We start from the raw sequence: 18,775 nt of genomic DNA, 5'->3' as shown, positions 1-18,775 counted from the left end.
GATGTGTGGACTTCAGCTGCCAGAATTCACCAGCCAGCAACTTTTAAAGACTTGTGGACTTCCAACTCCTAACGGGTTTTCCTCCGCAGCCTCATTTCAAAAAGAACTTACTGACCCAGCTTCAATCTTACCAGCCTTGTTAAGTAATGATCGAGCATTTTATTAATCAGAGAGAGGAGAAAAATAAAACACGGGTACACATACACACAAACAAAATCTGACATTTTAAAAATAATGTTCTGCTAATGGAGCATGGGAGACAGTGTGTGTGTGTGTGTGTGTGTGTGTGTGTGTGTGTGTATGTTAGGGGTTGGGTGGTTAGAATATACACTTCTTTCACATGTCCAGTGCAAGTGTTAAGAGAGAGGACAGCAAGGAACTCAAAGGTGCTAAAGAAGGAAAACTGGGACATCCATCAAGGCAAAGCTGCAAGGGAAGAGGAAGTTGGACAGTACAGAAGTCAGATCTCCCATCAATCAAGAGCCCATGGGATCATTCAAGCATGGCTGGAGAAAACCACCAATGTCCCCTTCTTCTTCTGCCAACTGATGTGTCGTCGTTCATCAAAGAGCATCTTTTCGTTTCGCACCGCCAGAATTTGGGAATGGTTCCAGTTTGGAAGTTCAGTGGGAATATGGGACAAAATATGGCCTGGAGGTAGTATCCCACTGCGATGAGCTAAAGCAACTTGAGTTTTCTACTCTACAGCCTATGTCAACTGCTCCACAGCTTGCTTGCTTGCTGTCTCTCTCTCTCTCTCTCTCTCTCTCTCACACACACACACACACACACACACACATACATATCCCCGTGCACCAAATAGCTACCTCCTTCCAGCAAAGGCCAGGGAAAGGAAACAGAAAGGGCACAGAAATAGAATCATGCAGAGGAACTGGGAAACACCGTATATTACAAAGCCTGATAAACCAAGAGATCTAAATTGAGGAGTGAACTACCCTTCTACCTTCTCTGGAGCAAAACAACCGAGGCGCGGACGCTACTGAGTTTGATTTTGAGTGAAGGAACACGTTTCATTGACTGACACTTCAACGGCAAATAGGAGGGGAAAAGATGGCGGCTTTAATCATCGGGATGGAAACGGGACCAACCAGGCCGAGCGTGGATGGGGAGAAAGCTCAACTGGGTATCTCATGCACAGTTACACGCTGCACGGTGATGGCATTCCCATGCAAACTGTGGCCCCCAAAGTGACAGGCGGCTTCCACAGATAGATTCTGCCTCCCATTCCCCTGCTCTGTCTCTCTCGCAAGTTTCACAGAACGGAGGGTGGGTGGGTCACCTGTGGCCCCCGGATGGTGGGAACAAAAATGTTAAGTTGAACCTGACCATTATGAGAAGGGGAGAAAATATCACAGCTGCCCAAGAAGGTCTGAAAATACACAGCTAAGAGAAGGAGAAGAGGGAGGTGGGACGCCCGAGAGGACAGGAGTCAGCCATGGCCTATTCCATCATGTACATCCAATAGGAGATGGGTGGGCTGGTCATACACATGCAGGGAAAAGGGAGAAAGATAGTTGGCCCAACGGCATCCAAGTTGGAGAGACAGCAGAGCCAGGTCCTGGATTCAAGCTAACGCCAACACTGTAGGGGAAAGAGAGAGGAAAAGGGTGTATTAAATGTTAACAGTTTATGAAAGCTAATAAACTATTTCATTAACAGCTGTACATTCAGTTGTGCGGTGCCCGTTGTACACTGCTACTCACACACGCTAGGGTCAATTTGAAAAGGAGAGTCCCAAGCGCAGTCAGACCTCAGCTATTTAGGTGCCCATTGGTCAGTCCCTGCAGGGTGCAAGTGGGATCTTCCGCTACAACTTTCAGATCGTCGCAAACATGTAACTGATCCTGAGTAACTGTGTATGCAGTCCCCCTCGTCCTCGAGAACCATGGTGCTCCAAGGGTTCACGGAAGCCAACTCTGAATTTATCAGGGGATTGAGCTTTTGAGAAGATTCACATCTCCAGGGCTATGAAACTCTTACCCAGGCCTGGGGTTCTGCTTATGCGTTTTTGGTTGGCTGCAAAGGGAAACTAGAGGCTGACCATGAAACCTTTTCAGATAAATTTTGGAAAGTAATCCTTACAGATAAAATTAGCAGACTTGCTGCTCGAGCTTAGGCCCAGGATCACGAACGCCCCATAGATTTCCCTCTCTAAAGGGGTGACAAAGGTGCTGATCAAGAAACGTCTCCTGGAAGCCTTCTGCGGGAAACAGCTAACAGCAGGAAAAACAAAGGACCACGGGCATTCAAAGGTCAGGTTGAATGCCAAGTGAGCTTGAAATCACCTTGGAAACAGAAATTAAAGACGAAGCCTAAGAAAAGAGAAGGTTTATGTCTTTCCTCCATAAGGCCTTCCATGGTAAGCACTAGGCAGAGGTCTAGCGAGAAAAGAGAAATGCACGCTAAAGGTTTTAGGTTAAGATGGAGTGGGGGAGGGAGGAAGGAAGGAAATAGACACAACTCCACCAGCGGCAGCACACTCACCAGTCAGTGCCTCCTGGGCAAAATATTTGACATCCACATCAGGGTCCTGGGTGAGTTTCTCTAGCACCGGCTTCACCTCATTCTGGAGGGTGCTGGGAAAAAAAAAAAGACAAGGCAGAGAATGAGGGGGAGGAAGTAGGCAGAAGGCCCTATATCTAAGGTTCTCCAAAGCTTCAGTATTCCCACTTTAGCAATAGCACTTAGATTTATATACCACTTCATAGTGCTTTACAGCCCTCTCTAAGAGGTTTTTACAGAGTCAGCACATTGCCCCCCCCCAACAACCTGGGTCCTCGTTTAACCGATCTTGGAAGGATGGAAGGCTGAGTCAACCTTACGAGCCGGTCAGGATTAAGTTCCTGGCTGTGGGCAGAGTTTAGCCTGCAATACTACATTCTAACCACTGTGCCACCACAGCTTCTACCTCTCCTCTTTGTTTTCTCCCACCCCAATGACCAAGGTAAGCCCCAAACCCAGATGGCATCCACAAGAAGTTATTGTTCCCCATACCTATTATCCAAGATTGGTCCAATTTTTTGAAGTGACTTGGCTACATTGAAGCGAACGTTTGCTACTGCATCACCGGCCATCCGCAATACTGTGGGAAGCATGTGCTTGGTGGTGATATCCTGCCCACAGACCTCCGACAGCACCTAGCAAAGGAAGAGCCAGGAAGGTAGATCAAGGGCCCTGTGCAACTTGGATCTGAGGAGCTCTTATATTTAAGAAGTTTGCTGTTTTGAAGTTCACCCCGGGTGTCATGGCAACACGGATGAAAGAAACCGGAGCTCCGGTCTCCTAGTCTGATTTTTGCTTCCTCTGGAGACCCAAAGAGGTCAGAAAGTCGCCTTGGAGAGGCAACGAGGAGGAAGGGAAACTTTGGGAGTTCAGAGCCAACGGTGGTTGGCCCAAATGGACTGAGGAAGTTCTTCAAACAGGCGGGAGAAAGGCTTCCGGCAAGCACGCAGAGAGCCCAAGCCACAGACAGCTAAGGCTGTGGCAGTGCCACCCAACAGCTGACTGTCAACAACGTGTTTGATCTGGGTGAGATTCTTCTTTATCTCTCTTCCCTATGGACTTTTAAAATATAATTCCCTGAATTGGATAACTTTTAAAAGTAAAAAACCCAGGAAGACTTGGGAAGAAGAGAGTTAAAAGGGGCGAGAAATCTGGAATGGGGGAACGAAATTAAGGAATATAAAAAAATGTGCAGAAAAGATTCGAGACTGATTGAAAAGAAAAACAGATAAACAAAAAAAGCAGTTATCGGAAAAAATAGAATTGCAAATAGTCAAAAAGGTCAAATATTTGGGAATATATTTGACAGCAAGATGTTCAAGAATAAAAGAAGATTATATTAAATTGCTAAACCAAATAAAGCTTGATTTGGAAAAAAAAAGTAAGAATCTTCAACTGTCGATGTTAGGAAGAAATGCTACGGTGAAAATGAATATATTACCAAAAATATTATTTTTATTTCAAACGATACCTATAAAACTGGAGAAAAAAATTCTTTGAAGATTTAAACTATCTGATTCAAAAATTTATCTGGCAAGGAAAGAAAGCTAGAATTAAATTGAAAATGTTACAAGAAGCCAAGGGAAATGGAGGCTTTGGCTTGCCAGATTGGGTTTTGTATTATCACGCATCAGTGTTAACATGGAAAAAAGAATGGGTAACTCTTAGAAATAAGAGATTGCTGTATCTGGAGGGACATGATCTGCAACTTGGTTGGCATGCCTTTCTATGATATGGAAAAAATAAATTACATAAATACTTCCAAAACCACTACATTAGAAATGCATTATTATTAACTTGGGAAAAAATAAAATGTAAACATTATTTGAAAATTCCAGGATGGCTTTCAACAATGGAAGCATTTGTACATCTAAATCTAGTCAGTCTTGATAAAATATGGACATACAAAGATATTCTAAATTCTGAAGGGAACTGAGATGGAAAATCAGGGCATCGATTTAACATGGTGGTCACATTTACAAATGCAAGTCAGATATGATAAAGATATTAAACAATATGGATTTTACAAAGAACAGACTATGTTTGATCAGACATTATTAACTTCTGATGAAAAGTTAATAAAAATGTACAATTTCTTATTAAATTTTGAAAATGGAAGATGAACAAGTAAAAGAGACAATGATAGTATGGGCAAAGAATTTTGGATATAATATAGACTTAGAAAAGTGGCAAAGTTTGTGGGAAAAACTATAAATTGACAATGTCAGCTTCATACAAAGAAAACTTACATAAAATGTTTTATAGATGGCATTTGCCACCAACAAGATTAGCAAAAATGTTTAAAAACATGTCAGAGAAATGTTGGAAATGAAAACACAAACCCAGTATACTTATTATCGTATGTGGTAGACATGTGCTAAAGCAAGGAGATATTGGACAATAAATAATCCACACTTGGTTAGAAAAAGTGTTAGAGAAACACATAAACTATAAACCTGATTTTTTTTAACTAGGTATAATGCCAGAAAAACTTAATAAGCAAAGTACATATTTGATTCTACATGTGATAACAGTGGCAAGAATTGTATTTGCACAATATTGGAAGAATGAAGAAATACCACCAGAAGAAGAAATAATAAAAAAAAAAATATTGGACTGTGCAGAAATGGACAGACTTACTTTAAGGTTGAAAGACAAAGAAGCAGAATATTTTCAAACTTGGGACCTATCTTATCAACGGTTAGAGAAAAGATTTAGGGATTAGGAATTTAATTTGTATCAGTGAATAAGATACTTGGATAACATTTTTTTGTTGAATAATTATTATTGAACTCTGTTAGAAATAATAATAAAAAAACTTTTTAAAAAAACTTTGCCGTTTTGGAGCTGGGCTTATGCTGGCCTTGTTCTACAGCTCTTTTGTTTTAGTTCCCCAGCAAGGCCATCTGCTCTCCTAACCAAAAAATCCCAGGCAGGGTAAAGACAATTCTTACTTATCACAGTTCACGCACCGACTCTTTACAACCAGTACCCGCACCTCCTTCCACGTTCCCTTAATCTGTCCCGCTTGTTATTCTCGCTCATCCCTTCCCCAACTCACGTTGATGCAGAACAGCGTAGTCATGCGGTGCAAGTAGTTGGGGTCATTCGACATGGCCAGCACCTTGGGGATGATGGTGGCGTGAGCCCAGTCCTTGCCAAATTTCTCCACAAGCTTCTTAAGGTTGCTGGTGGCTGCTTCTCGGATGGCATAAACTGCACGGAAGAAATAATGAGCCATACAACAGATTAAAGCTCGCACGCATATTCTAGAACAGCCACATGCAGAAGACTTAAGGGAGCCGAGTTCTGGTAGGTTTGCCACAGTATCTACGACTTGGGATTTGAGATATACCTGCAGTAATCACGATTTTCTGTTTCAATAGGTAAACTCTGCAGCACACAGAGATATTCAGGGATACGGGAGAGTGTCAAAGATTATGAGGGGGGAAAAATAACCTGATTTTCTTTTTCTTTTTTAAAAAAAAATCCTCTCTCTAAAACGCAGAGGTACTTTGGGGTTGCAGAAATACTTTTTAATTAGAGAAAGTGTGACTGACCGCGTTTCTATCGTGCATTTTGACACTGGCCAAATTACTATTCTTTGCTGCAGTCCTATCTATACATTTGCTTGGAAACCAGTTCTATTTTACGCCACAGGTGGCATTTCTAATTGAGCTGACTGTATTCTTTTTACAGTCTGCGTTGCCTCTTTTCCTACCCAACTGGAACGGATGGCACCTGGAACCCGAAATATAATGGTGAGAGCTTTGCTACAGTTGGCTTCCACTGGCAATTTATATCCTCATTTGATGCCGTACCTACGCTGTACCTATCCCCAAAATAACTGAAACTGACAAAAGAGAATTTCTAGGTTGAAAATGAGCTTTTAACCATGTTATATAATGACCAGTCAGAGTTTGAACACATTTTATTAGGCGAGAATGAGACCGAACAGCGCAAATTCACTATTGTCATTAACACGCTCAAAATGGTACAAAAGACAATAAAAATAACTGAACATTATATGAATGCTGCATGCCGAATAATCAAAGTTTGAAACAGGGAAAAAAAAAGACGAAAAAAGCTACAGTGTTGTAATTTTTTTTTTGTAATGTACTTGCATTAAATCTGAATTTAATTGCTAGAAAAGATTATCCCATTAAATACCGAAATGTGATTCAACCTCTTTTCCTTTAGTGCTAAAAGCCTTCAATGATTCATTTTCTCAGCTGGAGAAAATTGCTGATACGATGTATCCCATTAATTCTGAAATATGCTTTCAGTGCTATAGATTACTAGTTGGGTAAAAGCACTTCCAATTTTAAAAATGTGTACCAAAAGCCAAATAACTACTTTAACTTGGGATGAACTGCATGAAAATTTGGTCTAGTGGTTTAAGGCACCAGGCTGGAAACCAGGAGACTGTGAGTTCTAGTCCCACCTTAGGCAAGAAAGCTGGCTGGCTGACTTTGGGCCAGTCACCCTCTCTCAGCTCAACACACCTCACAGGGTTGTTGTTGTGGAGAAAATAGGAGAAGGAAGGCGTATTAGCTACGTTCACTGCCTGATAAAGGCAGGTTAAAAATCAATCAAATATATCTTTAGTAGCGGAGATGAAGGAAAGGGTGCTTCTATTCCTATGAGACATTTACAATTTTTTTTTAAAAAAAAACTGATTAGTAACCTCCACTTGATACCCATGAAAAAAGTTATCTAAGTGGTTTAAATTATAAACTATGAAATAGATACACAAACTAAATATCTATTCTAGGGCATTTAGATATACGGAAAACCAGTGACAAAAAATAAGAAACCAATCTTCATTAAAGATATTATTCGTATATTTATTGTACTAAAAGTTACCCACTGCCCTGCATTAACTGGGAGCCACTGAAAGCTTTTTCTCGGATGGTCTCACATTCAGTATGGAATATGTAAAAAGTGCTAACTCTTCAAATATCCTACTCAATTACTCCAGAGTTTACCACATAAGCCTGATTGGATTAGATTCTCCATCCAGAGAATGGAGATCTGAGGAAGCGCTTCCGGTCCATATGAAGCTGCAGCTGGCATAATAGCTAAAACTAAAGATGTCCTGAAGCTGTTAAAGCTTCTAGAGTTAAACACAGAATTAATCGCCACTTTCGAAAGTCAGATTCTGGCGATTTCAATATTCGATTTTTAGCCATAATGGAGCCTGCCAATGGTCCATCACATGACTGACCCGATTTTAGGACCTTTTTTTGGTAAAGCAAATCTACTGCTTGTTATGTTGTTGTTGTTTTTGCCAAATATCAGAAGAAAATGCCAGGTTTTTTTGGCAAAAACACTGCACGTGTTTATTTGACCACGGGATGCTACAAAGAGGCCATGAACACAGGCCAGATGTCAGGTGCCCCAAATATGGTCATATAACTGGGGGGGGGGGGGGAGAGGCATGGCAGCCATCAGAACTTTGGAATCAGGTTGTAAGCACCTTTTGGGTGCTGCTAAGCAATTGGTCATTAAGTGAAAAACTACTTGTAAAAATCAAGACGCCTTCAGATTTGGAACTGTACCTTCCTTGGCTTGTACCAGGCAACTTAGAAGTGAAGTGCAGAATTGTGAATAAATGTTACAGGAGATGACTGGTAAAGGGGAAACGAACCACTATCAATCATCAGGATCCGAGTCTTACCATGATCCACTAGCCAGGCCATGCAAAGGGAGTTTAGCTTCTCATCAAAGAATTCCACACCCTGAAGACAGGGAACATTAAAGTGACAGCAAATGAATCAGCAAGGTGGCAAATTACGAGGTTACAAATAAAAGTTATAAAATCCTCATCCTTAAACAAAAAAAACAAACTGACAGAAAAACAGAAATCTGGAGAAACAGACTCTGTTCAATTAGCAGACACTTCAGGGCAACCCAATAGGTGATCATCAAATTTGGAGATTTTGGCAAAACAGCCCGAGCAGAATTAATCATAGAAAAGCAGGAACTCTACAAGCACCTGTGGCTATTCACATTCTAACTGATTTCATAAAGTCCAAGTTGCGGAGTAAAAAACCTGAAATCTTTACAGTTATTTTCAAACGGTTAAAAAAAAATCCCCACACTCACCAGCTGTCCAGCTAACAGGGGCATATACTCAATAATAGCTAACCGCACACGCCACTTGGCATCCTCTGCTAACTCCACAATTGCTGGCAGCAGAGACTGAGATAACTGCCGGATGCCAATCACTTCATTCACACAGTCCAGGTTGGAGATGATGTTGAGTCGGACCTCAGGGCACTGCAGAAAAAAGACAAGAGGGATGAGAATGGACAAGACGCACTGCCACGACTGTCCTTTCCAACTTTCTGGATAGCTAAGCGATGCCAATATTAATGTAACCAGTTATAAGGTTTTGGAAAAAAAATATGCAGTTGATGCTATTCAGAAAGCTATTCATCCTAGAAGCAGGACGTGTCGTCTATAGATTGCCTAAGATCATTTAACTAGAAGTGTATATACATGCCTTAACACTAATCCAGTGTTTCTCAGCGGGGGCGATTTTTCAAATGTATGGATTTCAACTTGCAGAATTCTGGTGGGGTTGAAGTCCACACATCTTTTAAGTTGCCAAAGTTGAGAAATACAACACTAACTTATAGATTTTCTTTAATTATTCTTACTCAATTATCTCAGTGCAGTGAAGCCATCTGAGTAGACAACACACTACTCTTTACCTCAAAGTAAACCACAAAGACCCTTAAGTGACCTCAAAAATAGGGGGAGGGAAAGAACACTCACCTCATCTTTGAGCTGAGCCAGGAAGAGGGGCAAAAGATGCTCAATTGTGTTGTCCTTGCCCAGAATAGGAGACAATCCCATGATCACGGATGCCAAAGCTGATTTCACATGTTGATTGGCATCTGATACTAGTTCCTAAATAATCAAATGACATATTTTAAGGCATCACAAGCTATTAATGCCACGCCTCCGATCTGACTGCCTTCACACACCACGGCTGCCATCTTATTTGTTGAATGAAATAAATAACTGGAATATTGGAATATATCTCAATAAGTCAATGTATTCACACCTACAATCTATCAACCTCTACAATCAGACACTCGCAGACACATATCTAGAACAAGCACTCATAGAGGAAGTCAACCAGATTCCCTTTAAAATTTGGTCACCTTGCAAACATCAATGTTTTAGAGGCAGTAGCAAGCAAACGCTTCCTTTGTACGTCTCCTCTTTAAGGACAACTCCCCCACGCCTTCTTCAGCCTTCCTGCAAGCATGCTTCCGATTGGGCCAATTAAAACTATGAACTGATGCTTTTAAGAACCGCTCAAAAGTTACTAAACAAGATAGCTTTCTGGTACGTACCTTGATACAGGGTAAAATCTGAGTCATGATGATATTTTCACGACAATCAGGAGACAAATTTTCACAGAATTCTTGGGAAAGAAAGATGGAGAAACAAGAATTTCAGGGCAGATTTCACCCAGGTAATTTTTTTTCCTAATTATCAACTGAATACTTAAATTTCTCCGGCCCAACATAAGGCATTATGATACAAATCCTTGAAACTGTAGGGAAAAATATTCCTGACCTCTGTTCTGAAAACTTACAAGTCTTCCTATAGCTGGATCCAGACAATTGTCATATGTCTACGATGTCACGGTTCCGACTAATGAAACACTTCAAAGAACTTTTGGGCATTGTTTATCCTAAAAAGTCTTTAATACTGAAAACAAAGCCTCAGCACAGCATGGTGGAATGCCAAGATCTGAATTCCCCTCCCTTCAGCACCTAATATCTGCCACAATTCCCTCCTTCAATTAGCAGTCATAAATTACGTTCTCCAATCAGTTTGAAGGGCAAAGCTTCCCTTCCGTTCTGCCATTTCTTACCTTATTAAACACAACCGGGGGGGGGGGGGGGGGGAGAACATTCTTCCTCCTCCCCCCAGCTTCATCTAATTCTAAGAGCAAAACAATTTAAGGGAAAAGGCTGCCTCTTTATATTGTCAAAGCAAAAACATCCAATGTTTGCAGCATTGACGTATTGACGTATATATTAAGTGCTTAAAACAATTACACAAGTAGATGTATTTAATGAAACAAAATTCTTCTTTTCTGGCCCTGAGTCCATCTCTTTCAGAAAGCCTCTGTACAGGTGTCCTTGATTTACAAGCCAACCCGGGACCAGAATTTCCACTGCTATACAAGGCAGTTGTTAAGTGACTCGCGCTCAATTTTATGCCCCTTTTTGCCGTGGTTAAGTGAATCACTGTGGATAAGCGAAAGTAAGGTTTTTAAAGTGAATCTGGCTTCCCCCATTGACTTTGCTTGTAAAAAGCCAGCTAGGAAGGTTGCAAAAGGTGTTCGCTGGATCGCGGGGACACTGCAACTGTTGTAAATACATGCTGGTTGCATGTATTCTGATCACATAACGATGCTGATGCTGCAACAGTGGTAAGTCATTTTTCCCCGAAGGCTGCTGTAACTTTGAACAGTTGTAAACGAAGGGCTGTAACTTGAGGGCTACCTGCACAGGGGAATTCTATATAAATATCAAAGACACGTTGATATTGACTAAAAATAACCTTTGACTTTGCTGGAGGCTGCAGCTCGCACTTCAGCTTCACAGTCTTTCATGAGATTCTGGAAGGCTGGGACCAAGTCGTTTTTTGTGATTTCTGGCCCAACAGCTTTCTGGAGCTATAGGAGGGGAAAAAAACAGTCATGGAAACACTCCAAACAGGAAAACTTTCCTCCCTGCCAGAAAGAATTCTACCCACAAAAACTCTTGGTCTGCAGAGGAACAAAAGCACTGGTACACGTTTGACATTTATTGTAATTTAACTTTCACAAATGAAGAGGATCTAAACTTCAAAATACACAAGTATCTGTACAAACCTCTGTGAATTTCTCAGCCACCATGTAACGGACTCGCCAAGATTTGTCCTCGGCGGCTTGTCGTAACGTCGGCATCACCAAGGACTCCAAGTCCTCCTGAAGCAGGAGCTGAGCAATATTAACACAGGCCTCCACAGCCAACAAGCGCACAGAGTCCTGTATGTTGACATGAAGATCGTCCTCACAAAAAGCACAAGGGGTAGACAGCCCACCCCCTCGGATTCAGCTTGCTCCCCTTTATCCACCCCACCCCACCCCGCAAAGCTAACATGATGCCATACAGACCTGCTCGTCAGACGCCAGGTTCGCAAACATGGGAATGATCTCGCTTTTGACATATTCCAGCTCCAAGACCTTGGCAAATTCGCCCAGTTTGGAGGCTGCGGCTCGCCTCACCATTGGCGTATCGTCTGAACACAAATTTCGGAAATATCTGCCAAAAAAGAAGAAGAAGAAGAAAAGGCAGCAACTTATTAGGGACAACATACTGGAACGGGGGAAGAATCTCTCCTCTTTTGATTATTTGGAATTTCATAAAAGGGGGGGAGTGTTTCCCACTTTGGACTGCAAGGCATTTGACTTACTGACGGAGGTCAGCTTTAACTGAGCTGGAAACTCGGGGATAACAGACGCTGAAGAGGCCACAAGCAGAGGTGCGAGAGGTGAACCAGTCGCCTCCCGCCAGGCGCTTCACCAGGGGCACAAAGTGAGCCTCAAGGTCGGCTGGAGAATGTTCATTGGAGGTTGCCCTCAAGGACTCCACGGCCTTGTCCCGCACCACCGTCTCTTCCACTGTAGCGAGGCTTTCGAGTGGGGGCTGGAGAGAGGAGGAGGAAGAGGAGGAAATGGCACATTATGTATGCATTTTCCATGAACCACCAGGAAGGAAAAACCAAAGATTTTAATTATCGGCTTGTTTGTTTGAGTTCGTCATAAGAATTCAAGTAATTCCGTTCTTTTTCCCGAGAAGAAAGTGGTAAGAAAGCTTACACAGGGAGCAAGGAATGTGGCAGAAAATTGGGATGTGTGTGTTCAAATGGGAAAAGTTACATTCCAGTCATACTGTTCTATCTGGGTACAATTCTAACTTTTTTTTTTGGGGGGGGGGGAAATCCCCATATACTGTTATCATTAAATCCACCTATGATATGGAGTCAAACAAATAAATCACCAAATATCATTTTAAAACTTTTATTAATTTGGAAGGGGATAAACATTTTCTTTACTAACTAACCAAACCACCTAGGAGAGGGGTAGGCAACCTCGGCTCTTTTATGACTCATGGACTTCAACTCCCAGAATTCCTGAGCCAGCATGGCTGAGCTTGGAAACCTTTCCCTTTCCCCTCAGCATGGCTGGCTCAGGAATTCTGGGAGTTGAAGTCCATGAGTCATAAAAGAGCCAAGGTTGCCTACCCCTGTCTAGGATCCTAGCCACCCAGGCTAACTTCTCAGCATCTTGGTCATCTGGGCATTTAACAACATGCGTACCCCAATTTCATCTTTTGGAAGGAATAGAAGGGGTTCTTCCATTTTTCTTCTGTGTTAGTCACTCTTCCAGAGTCCTTCACAGAAAGTGGCCTATAACTTACCAGCAAGCAGTGGACATATTCGGGTCCCCCGACCAAAGCTGTAAAAGTTCCCAGCTGTTCTGCCAGAGCAAGTAACACCTCATCCTCATCATAAATAGTGTCTGCAAGAAGTTAAAAAAAGGAAAAAAAAGAAACCAACAAAAAGTAAGACAAAGCCTGTATATCCTTAGAACAAAAAATGAGAAAGTGCCAATTCATGAACTATTTATTTTTATTATCCTTCCATATGTGTAGGGAGAACTGAGAGGCAGCCAAGCTGAGTATCTGAATACCTGGATTGATATTTATGTTTCAAATGGTCATAAAGAGGACTGAGTTTAAATGCCTACAACACGGGTCTTCAAACTTGGCCCTTTTATGACTTGTGGACTTCAGCTCCCAGAATTCCTCAGCCAGGCATGCTGGCTGAGGAATTCTGGGAGTTGAAGTCTACAAGTCATAAAAGGGCGAAGTTTGAAGACCCCTGGCCTACGAGAACAGAGAAATCTAATGAAAGATTTGATGAGACACACATGAACCATGGTAGAATCATGTCCAATTTAATATAACATCATCAATATTTCACAAACTGTCTTAGGAAGATCCAAGAATCAATATTGCACACAATTTAAATACTTTAGAACAGGGGTGTCAAACTGCCGGCCCGCAGGCCGGACGCATCATCCAGAAGCCGCGCTCACCCCATTGCCGGCAATGGCGAAAAGGCTCCGATACGTTGCGTGACGTCATGTGACGTCGCGAGATTGACATATCTGCTTTAGAATATAAAATACTCTATACAACTCCAAAGGGTAAACCTCAGTGATTCACACTGCTTACGGGAAATGATTCCATATCTGTTGGACTACAACTTCAATCAACCCCAGGCCAGCATGATCAATGGTCAGGAATAGAGCTACTGGGCAAAATGTCTGGAATGCTTCATGTTAGGGGAAATCTGGCATACAATTTCAGACTTGATTGCCATGAGATACAGATGTAGGTCCAGGAAAGCTGTATTTCCACATTTTCCATCTTTTTTGTCAGGTTTATATATAAAGATGATTAACTTATTTAGATATTACCTGTTCCTAAAATTACTAATGACAAATGAAAGCTGAAGTGAGGAGGTTAATCGTTCATAAAGAGGAGAAACACCTGACAACTGAAACATCCATGACTTAATGCAGATCAGCAAAGAATTAGGCCCCATGATATTTCACTCCCCACACAAGTTTTGGCAGATTCTGGGGTTCTGTCAATGATCACGGTGTAAAGGATGTCACAGTATTCTGCAGGATCTTCATGGTCACAGAGCAGGCACAGGGCAATCCTCCAAAATGAATGACTGGAACAGAAATGTGCCCAAACTGCCTCTAGGCTAGTTCCACATTCTATTGCCTACCTTGCCAAGTATTTCCATTTACCTGTGAGAAAAGGCAAGAGCTCGCTGCGCGTCCTCTCAACACCCAGGGCCAGTGCAATGGTAGAGAGTTTCTTGATGCTATTCAGACGAAGCTGCATATGGGGGGTAAGAAAAGCAAGGAACAGATTCACACAGATGAACCCTGAGGAGAAATATGCCAGTTTTGCCTGAATGCTGAATACTGACTATATGGATAACTGAAACTATTATGGCACTAATAAAGCACTCCATTTTTGTACACATCTTCATAATTCACCCACACGGTAGCAGGTGCCTCTTTGCATATATTTATTCAAACATACAAATCTGTCTGCTCATCTATGTATATAATGATTGATATATACACACACACAGAGAGAGACACAGATAAAAATAGTATGTATGGCTAATATAAACCACAATTTTTGTTTTGTTCCAATTCTATATTGTCTAGTGCAGCGTTTTCCAACCTTAGGAACTTGAAGATGCGTGGACTTCAACTCCCAGAATTCCCCAGCCAGCATAGCAGCATAGCTGGCTGGGGAATTCTGGGAGTTGAAGTCCACGCATCTTCAAGTTCCTAAGGTTGGAAAACGCTGGTCTAGTGCATGCTGATTTTTTTTTAAAAAAAATCTACAAATTATGACTGCATGAATTGTCAAGATCTCCAACTGAATAATCCTGATTATCCAGGGTTATATACTACTAAGATAACAATGAAAGGATATAATGAATGCAACTCCACTTAGCAAGACTTCACCTTTTCCCCCCTTCTTTTCCCTCACACAAAAGCTATGGAGCTGCTGTTTACATCTGATGTGTAATACATAATAATGCTCTTATTCTCCATTTACCTGTGATACATTAAACACAGACACACACACACACATATACACACACACACACATACATATACACACAGAGAGATTGCTCCTTTAAATGACGATTTACTCCTATCCTGGTGTATTGCTTCCATTCATCTCCAACAGGCACTGGATTCCTTTTCAAGTGAAGCATGTGTATGAGTGTAAACTGGGGGGAAAATGACGGTGGTGGGGGCACTATTTGCAAACAGCAATAGTGTTTTTCCACCCCAACCACTGGTGGGCTATTCAATTGGAGATGCCTTGTTGAAAGTTTAGATGCTTACAGTTCTTTCCCATTCTGCTGAATTAGTTCAGTTTCAAGGGTCTGAAAGGACACTGCCTAGCAGGTCCATTTGCTCAAAGTAAAAACGAAAGTTAGAAGCTTCCAGATAGGAAGGACTGCATCCCTCTGAAGAATCAATTTCATCACCAGGATCCCTGGTTTGCTCTTACTTTATTGCAAGGCAGTGTTTCTCAAATGTGGTTAAGTTACCATAGGATGCATGAACTTCAATTCCTCAGTTTCCCCAGCCAGCAGTTGAAATCCTTGTATCTTATGGTCACCAAGCTTAAGGGACCCAACAGACAGACCTGAAGGATTTCACAACACATAAGGTGGTTGATCCTGCTGGCTGGATGCCCAACAGACCGAGTCTCAACCCTAAAGGTACTCCTGCAGCAAGACAGACCTAGGTTGTTTTTTTCTTGTGCATCTACAGCAGAAACAACTGTGGCTTTAAAACTGAATAATAGAATTGTAACTTATTGTCACTTTAAATGTACATTAATCGGCATACATTAAAATGAGATTTTTTTTGCATACAGCTCTCAAGGGTAACCATCTCCAATATGCACTGCGTAAACACGACAAACATAATTATGCATAAACCCACATACACACACATATATGACCCACAGAAACAACAGTCTAGTTTGGATGTGTGTGTGTGTATGTATGTCTGTGTGTATGTATATATGTATACACACACACACAGCTTGTCCTCGACTTACAAAAATTCATTTAGTGACGTTCAAAGCATTGAAAAAAGTGACTTATGACCATTTTTCACTCTGACGACCATTGCCGCATGGTGATGAAAATTCAGACACTTGGCAACTGACTCCTGCAGTGGTTCCCTTAGCATCTGGGGCAAGATGGTTCATCAAATAGGGCAAAACTCAATTAACCAGTGTCTTACTTAGCAACAGAAGTTTTGGGACTCAACTGTGGTCATAAGTCGAGAACCACCTGTACACGAATCATGCAAGTTTACCAGGCGGGCGGGACAAAGCCGATATAGCATCTGGTAGCGTACAGGGGTAGAGAACCTCGGCTCTTTTACGACTCGTGGACTTCAACTCCCAGAATTCCTGAGTCAGCATGGCTGGCTCGGGAATTCTGGGTATTGAAGTCCACGAGTCGTAAAAAGAGCCAAGGTTGCCTAGCCCTGCTCTAGTAGAAATACTTCGAAGCCTCCTCCCCCATTAGCAATGGCTGTGGCAGCCTTTTCTCCAAGAGGCGCCCCAGAAAGCTCAGGATTGTGGGCCACACATCTGGAGGGCATCCATCCGGAAGCCAGAAGGGTGGGGGAGAGGCGAGGGAAGGGAAGACTCCACCCCTTCCTCAGCCACCAAGGGCTACCTCCATCAGCCCCCCCTTTATTGACAGCCCCTCCCTCACCGCCTTTCATACAGAGGGAACCGGTTGGGGGGGGGAGGGGGGCGGCCTAATACATCCCCAGCAAGGGAAGGCCAGAATAAGAAAACCATCCCCGCGGCTGCCCCAGGCGCTTCACCGATTGGCTAGGAAGCTTGAACCGAGCGAGGCACGACCCAATCAGAACCCTCCGCTCTCTTCCACACAAGTATGCTTGATAAAAGACGACGACCAGCCTCCCGCCGCCCCCCCCCCACACACCATCCCGAGTACCCCCCCCCATCAGAGAAATGGGTGGCCCAACCAATCGCGCGGCTGCTTGCATTGCCGCAGGAGGGGGAGCAGACAATACGGCCCCTCTCATTAGCCACCCCCTTCCTTTCGGTGTTCTCCAATGAGACCTCTGGCGACCAATCCGGCTCGGCTTCTGAGCGCTTCCATCCGGGTTTCTCAGATAAAAGACCGCCCCTGATTGGTCATCGTGCCGGGCACTGGGTTCTCGGGCTTGGACATATTCTTTCCCCGTTGGCTGTTTTTTCCCCTCAGCAACCGCTGAACGCCCGCCGAATCGGGCCGTACCTGAACGTCCTCGTTCCGCAGTTCATCGATCAACACGGCGATAGGATAAAGGGAGTCATCTCCGTCGGCGGCCGCCATCTTAGCTCCCGGCTTCTCTTCTGAAGACTGCGCGGGGTTCTCACTGTTGCCTTGCAGGGGCGGGTGAGATGCCATTGGTTCCTCGGGTTGTCACTCTGTCGTATACGAAAAGCTGATTGGATTCTTTCAGACGAGTTCCCTCTTTTCGATTTTCCAATTCAGCATAGCTGTCGATCTGTCATTGAGTTTCTTGTTCTTCATTGGACAGAACTAGGCCACCCACAAAGAGATTTGGGAAATTAGGTCGTTTACGACCGCCTCTTTTTCATCTCAATTGGTTAGATGGACTACATCCCCGCCTTTTTCCGATTCATGATAGGAATCTATCCATTCTGTCATAAGGCTCACAAAGGACTAAGGAATAGTCCCGCCCCTGGAGTGTAAGCTCAACTCCGTTTTCCGATTATGGAGAGGCGATTCGCCAGTGGCTTTGACGGACAGCTCATAATAACCAATCCCAGAGTGGAAACAACTTCTGTTTCAGCAGAAGTAGAGGAGGGCGAATGTATGACTGGGTCGCCAAAGCAACTTTGCCTCTATTCTTTGCAATTATGATGACGTCACTAATTTATGACGGCATAGATCTATGACCTCACTTCAGCCGGGGAGTGGGCTTGATGCAAAGGCATTTTAAGTGCTCATCTGTCAATCTTATTTTCTTCAAAAATAAAACCGTTGTGGATTGTATGCATGTATGGCTGACTGTATGTGTACAGACACACATATACACATTATGCAATTAAGAACTTGCTGCACACATTAAAATTTCATTGATTAAGTAAATTGTTAAATAAATCCAGCTTCACCCACTGACTTTGCTTGCTAAAGGTTGGCTGGGAAAGTCACAAATGGTGCTCACCCAACCCCAGGACTCTGTATGCATCATAAATGCTTGTCAATTGCAAAGTGCCTGAATTTTGATCACGTGACCATGGGAATCCTGAAACAGTCGTAAAAGTGAGGACCAGTCATAAGTCACTTTTTCCAGTGCTGTTGTAACTCCGGACAGTTGTTAAATGAATGGTTGTAAGTCGAGGATTATCTGCAATATTGGAAATTACTTCACAAACACACAGATTTCCAAGGGATGACTTTAGAGGAGTCACTCTCTCAAAGGCCAACGTTTGCAAAACTGTGACCTGGGGGGGGAACAAAAATGGATTTTCCCGAATGTACCGCATAGACCAGACAT

At 42.8% G+C, this 18,775-nt stretch overlaps 1 protein-coding gene across 1 annotated transcript; it reads right to left on the bottom strand.

The window, feature by feature from the left end:
* Positions 1-1,057: 1,057 nt before the first annotated feature.
* Positions 1,058-17,644, bottom strand: PPP2R1A (protein phosphatase 2 scaffold subunit Aalpha). The gene is made up of 15 exons (XM_083369374.1): positions 17,506-17,644; positions 14,426-14,516; positions 13,020-13,120; positions 12,013-12,245; positions 11,714-11,861; positions 11,429-11,584; positions 11,116-11,230; positions 9,894-9,964; positions 9,307-9,441; positions 8,632-8,805; positions 8,204-8,264; positions 5,585-5,739; positions 3,016-3,158; positions 2,506-2,597; positions 1,058-1,602 (listed from the first exon to the last, which is right to left on the bottom strand). Exons 1-15 carry the CDS (start codon positions 17,581-17,583, stop codon positions 1,586-1,588), a joined length of 1,770 nt encoding a protein of 589 aa, XP_083225500.1. The 5' UTR covers positions 17,584-17,644; the 3' UTR covers positions 1,058-1,585.
* Between the last annotated feature and the right edge of the window lie 1,131 nt (positions 17,645-18,775).

Source organism: Vipera ursinii (assembly GCF_947247035.1).
Source record: "Vipera ursinii genome assembly, chromosome: 9".
Classification (NCBI taxonomy): Eukaryota; Metazoa; Chordata; class Lepidosauria; order Squamata; family Viperidae; genus Vipera; species Vipera ursinii.
Note: the sequence above shows the minus strand (reverse complement) of the source record. Positions and strands in the feature narration are given on the sequence as shown.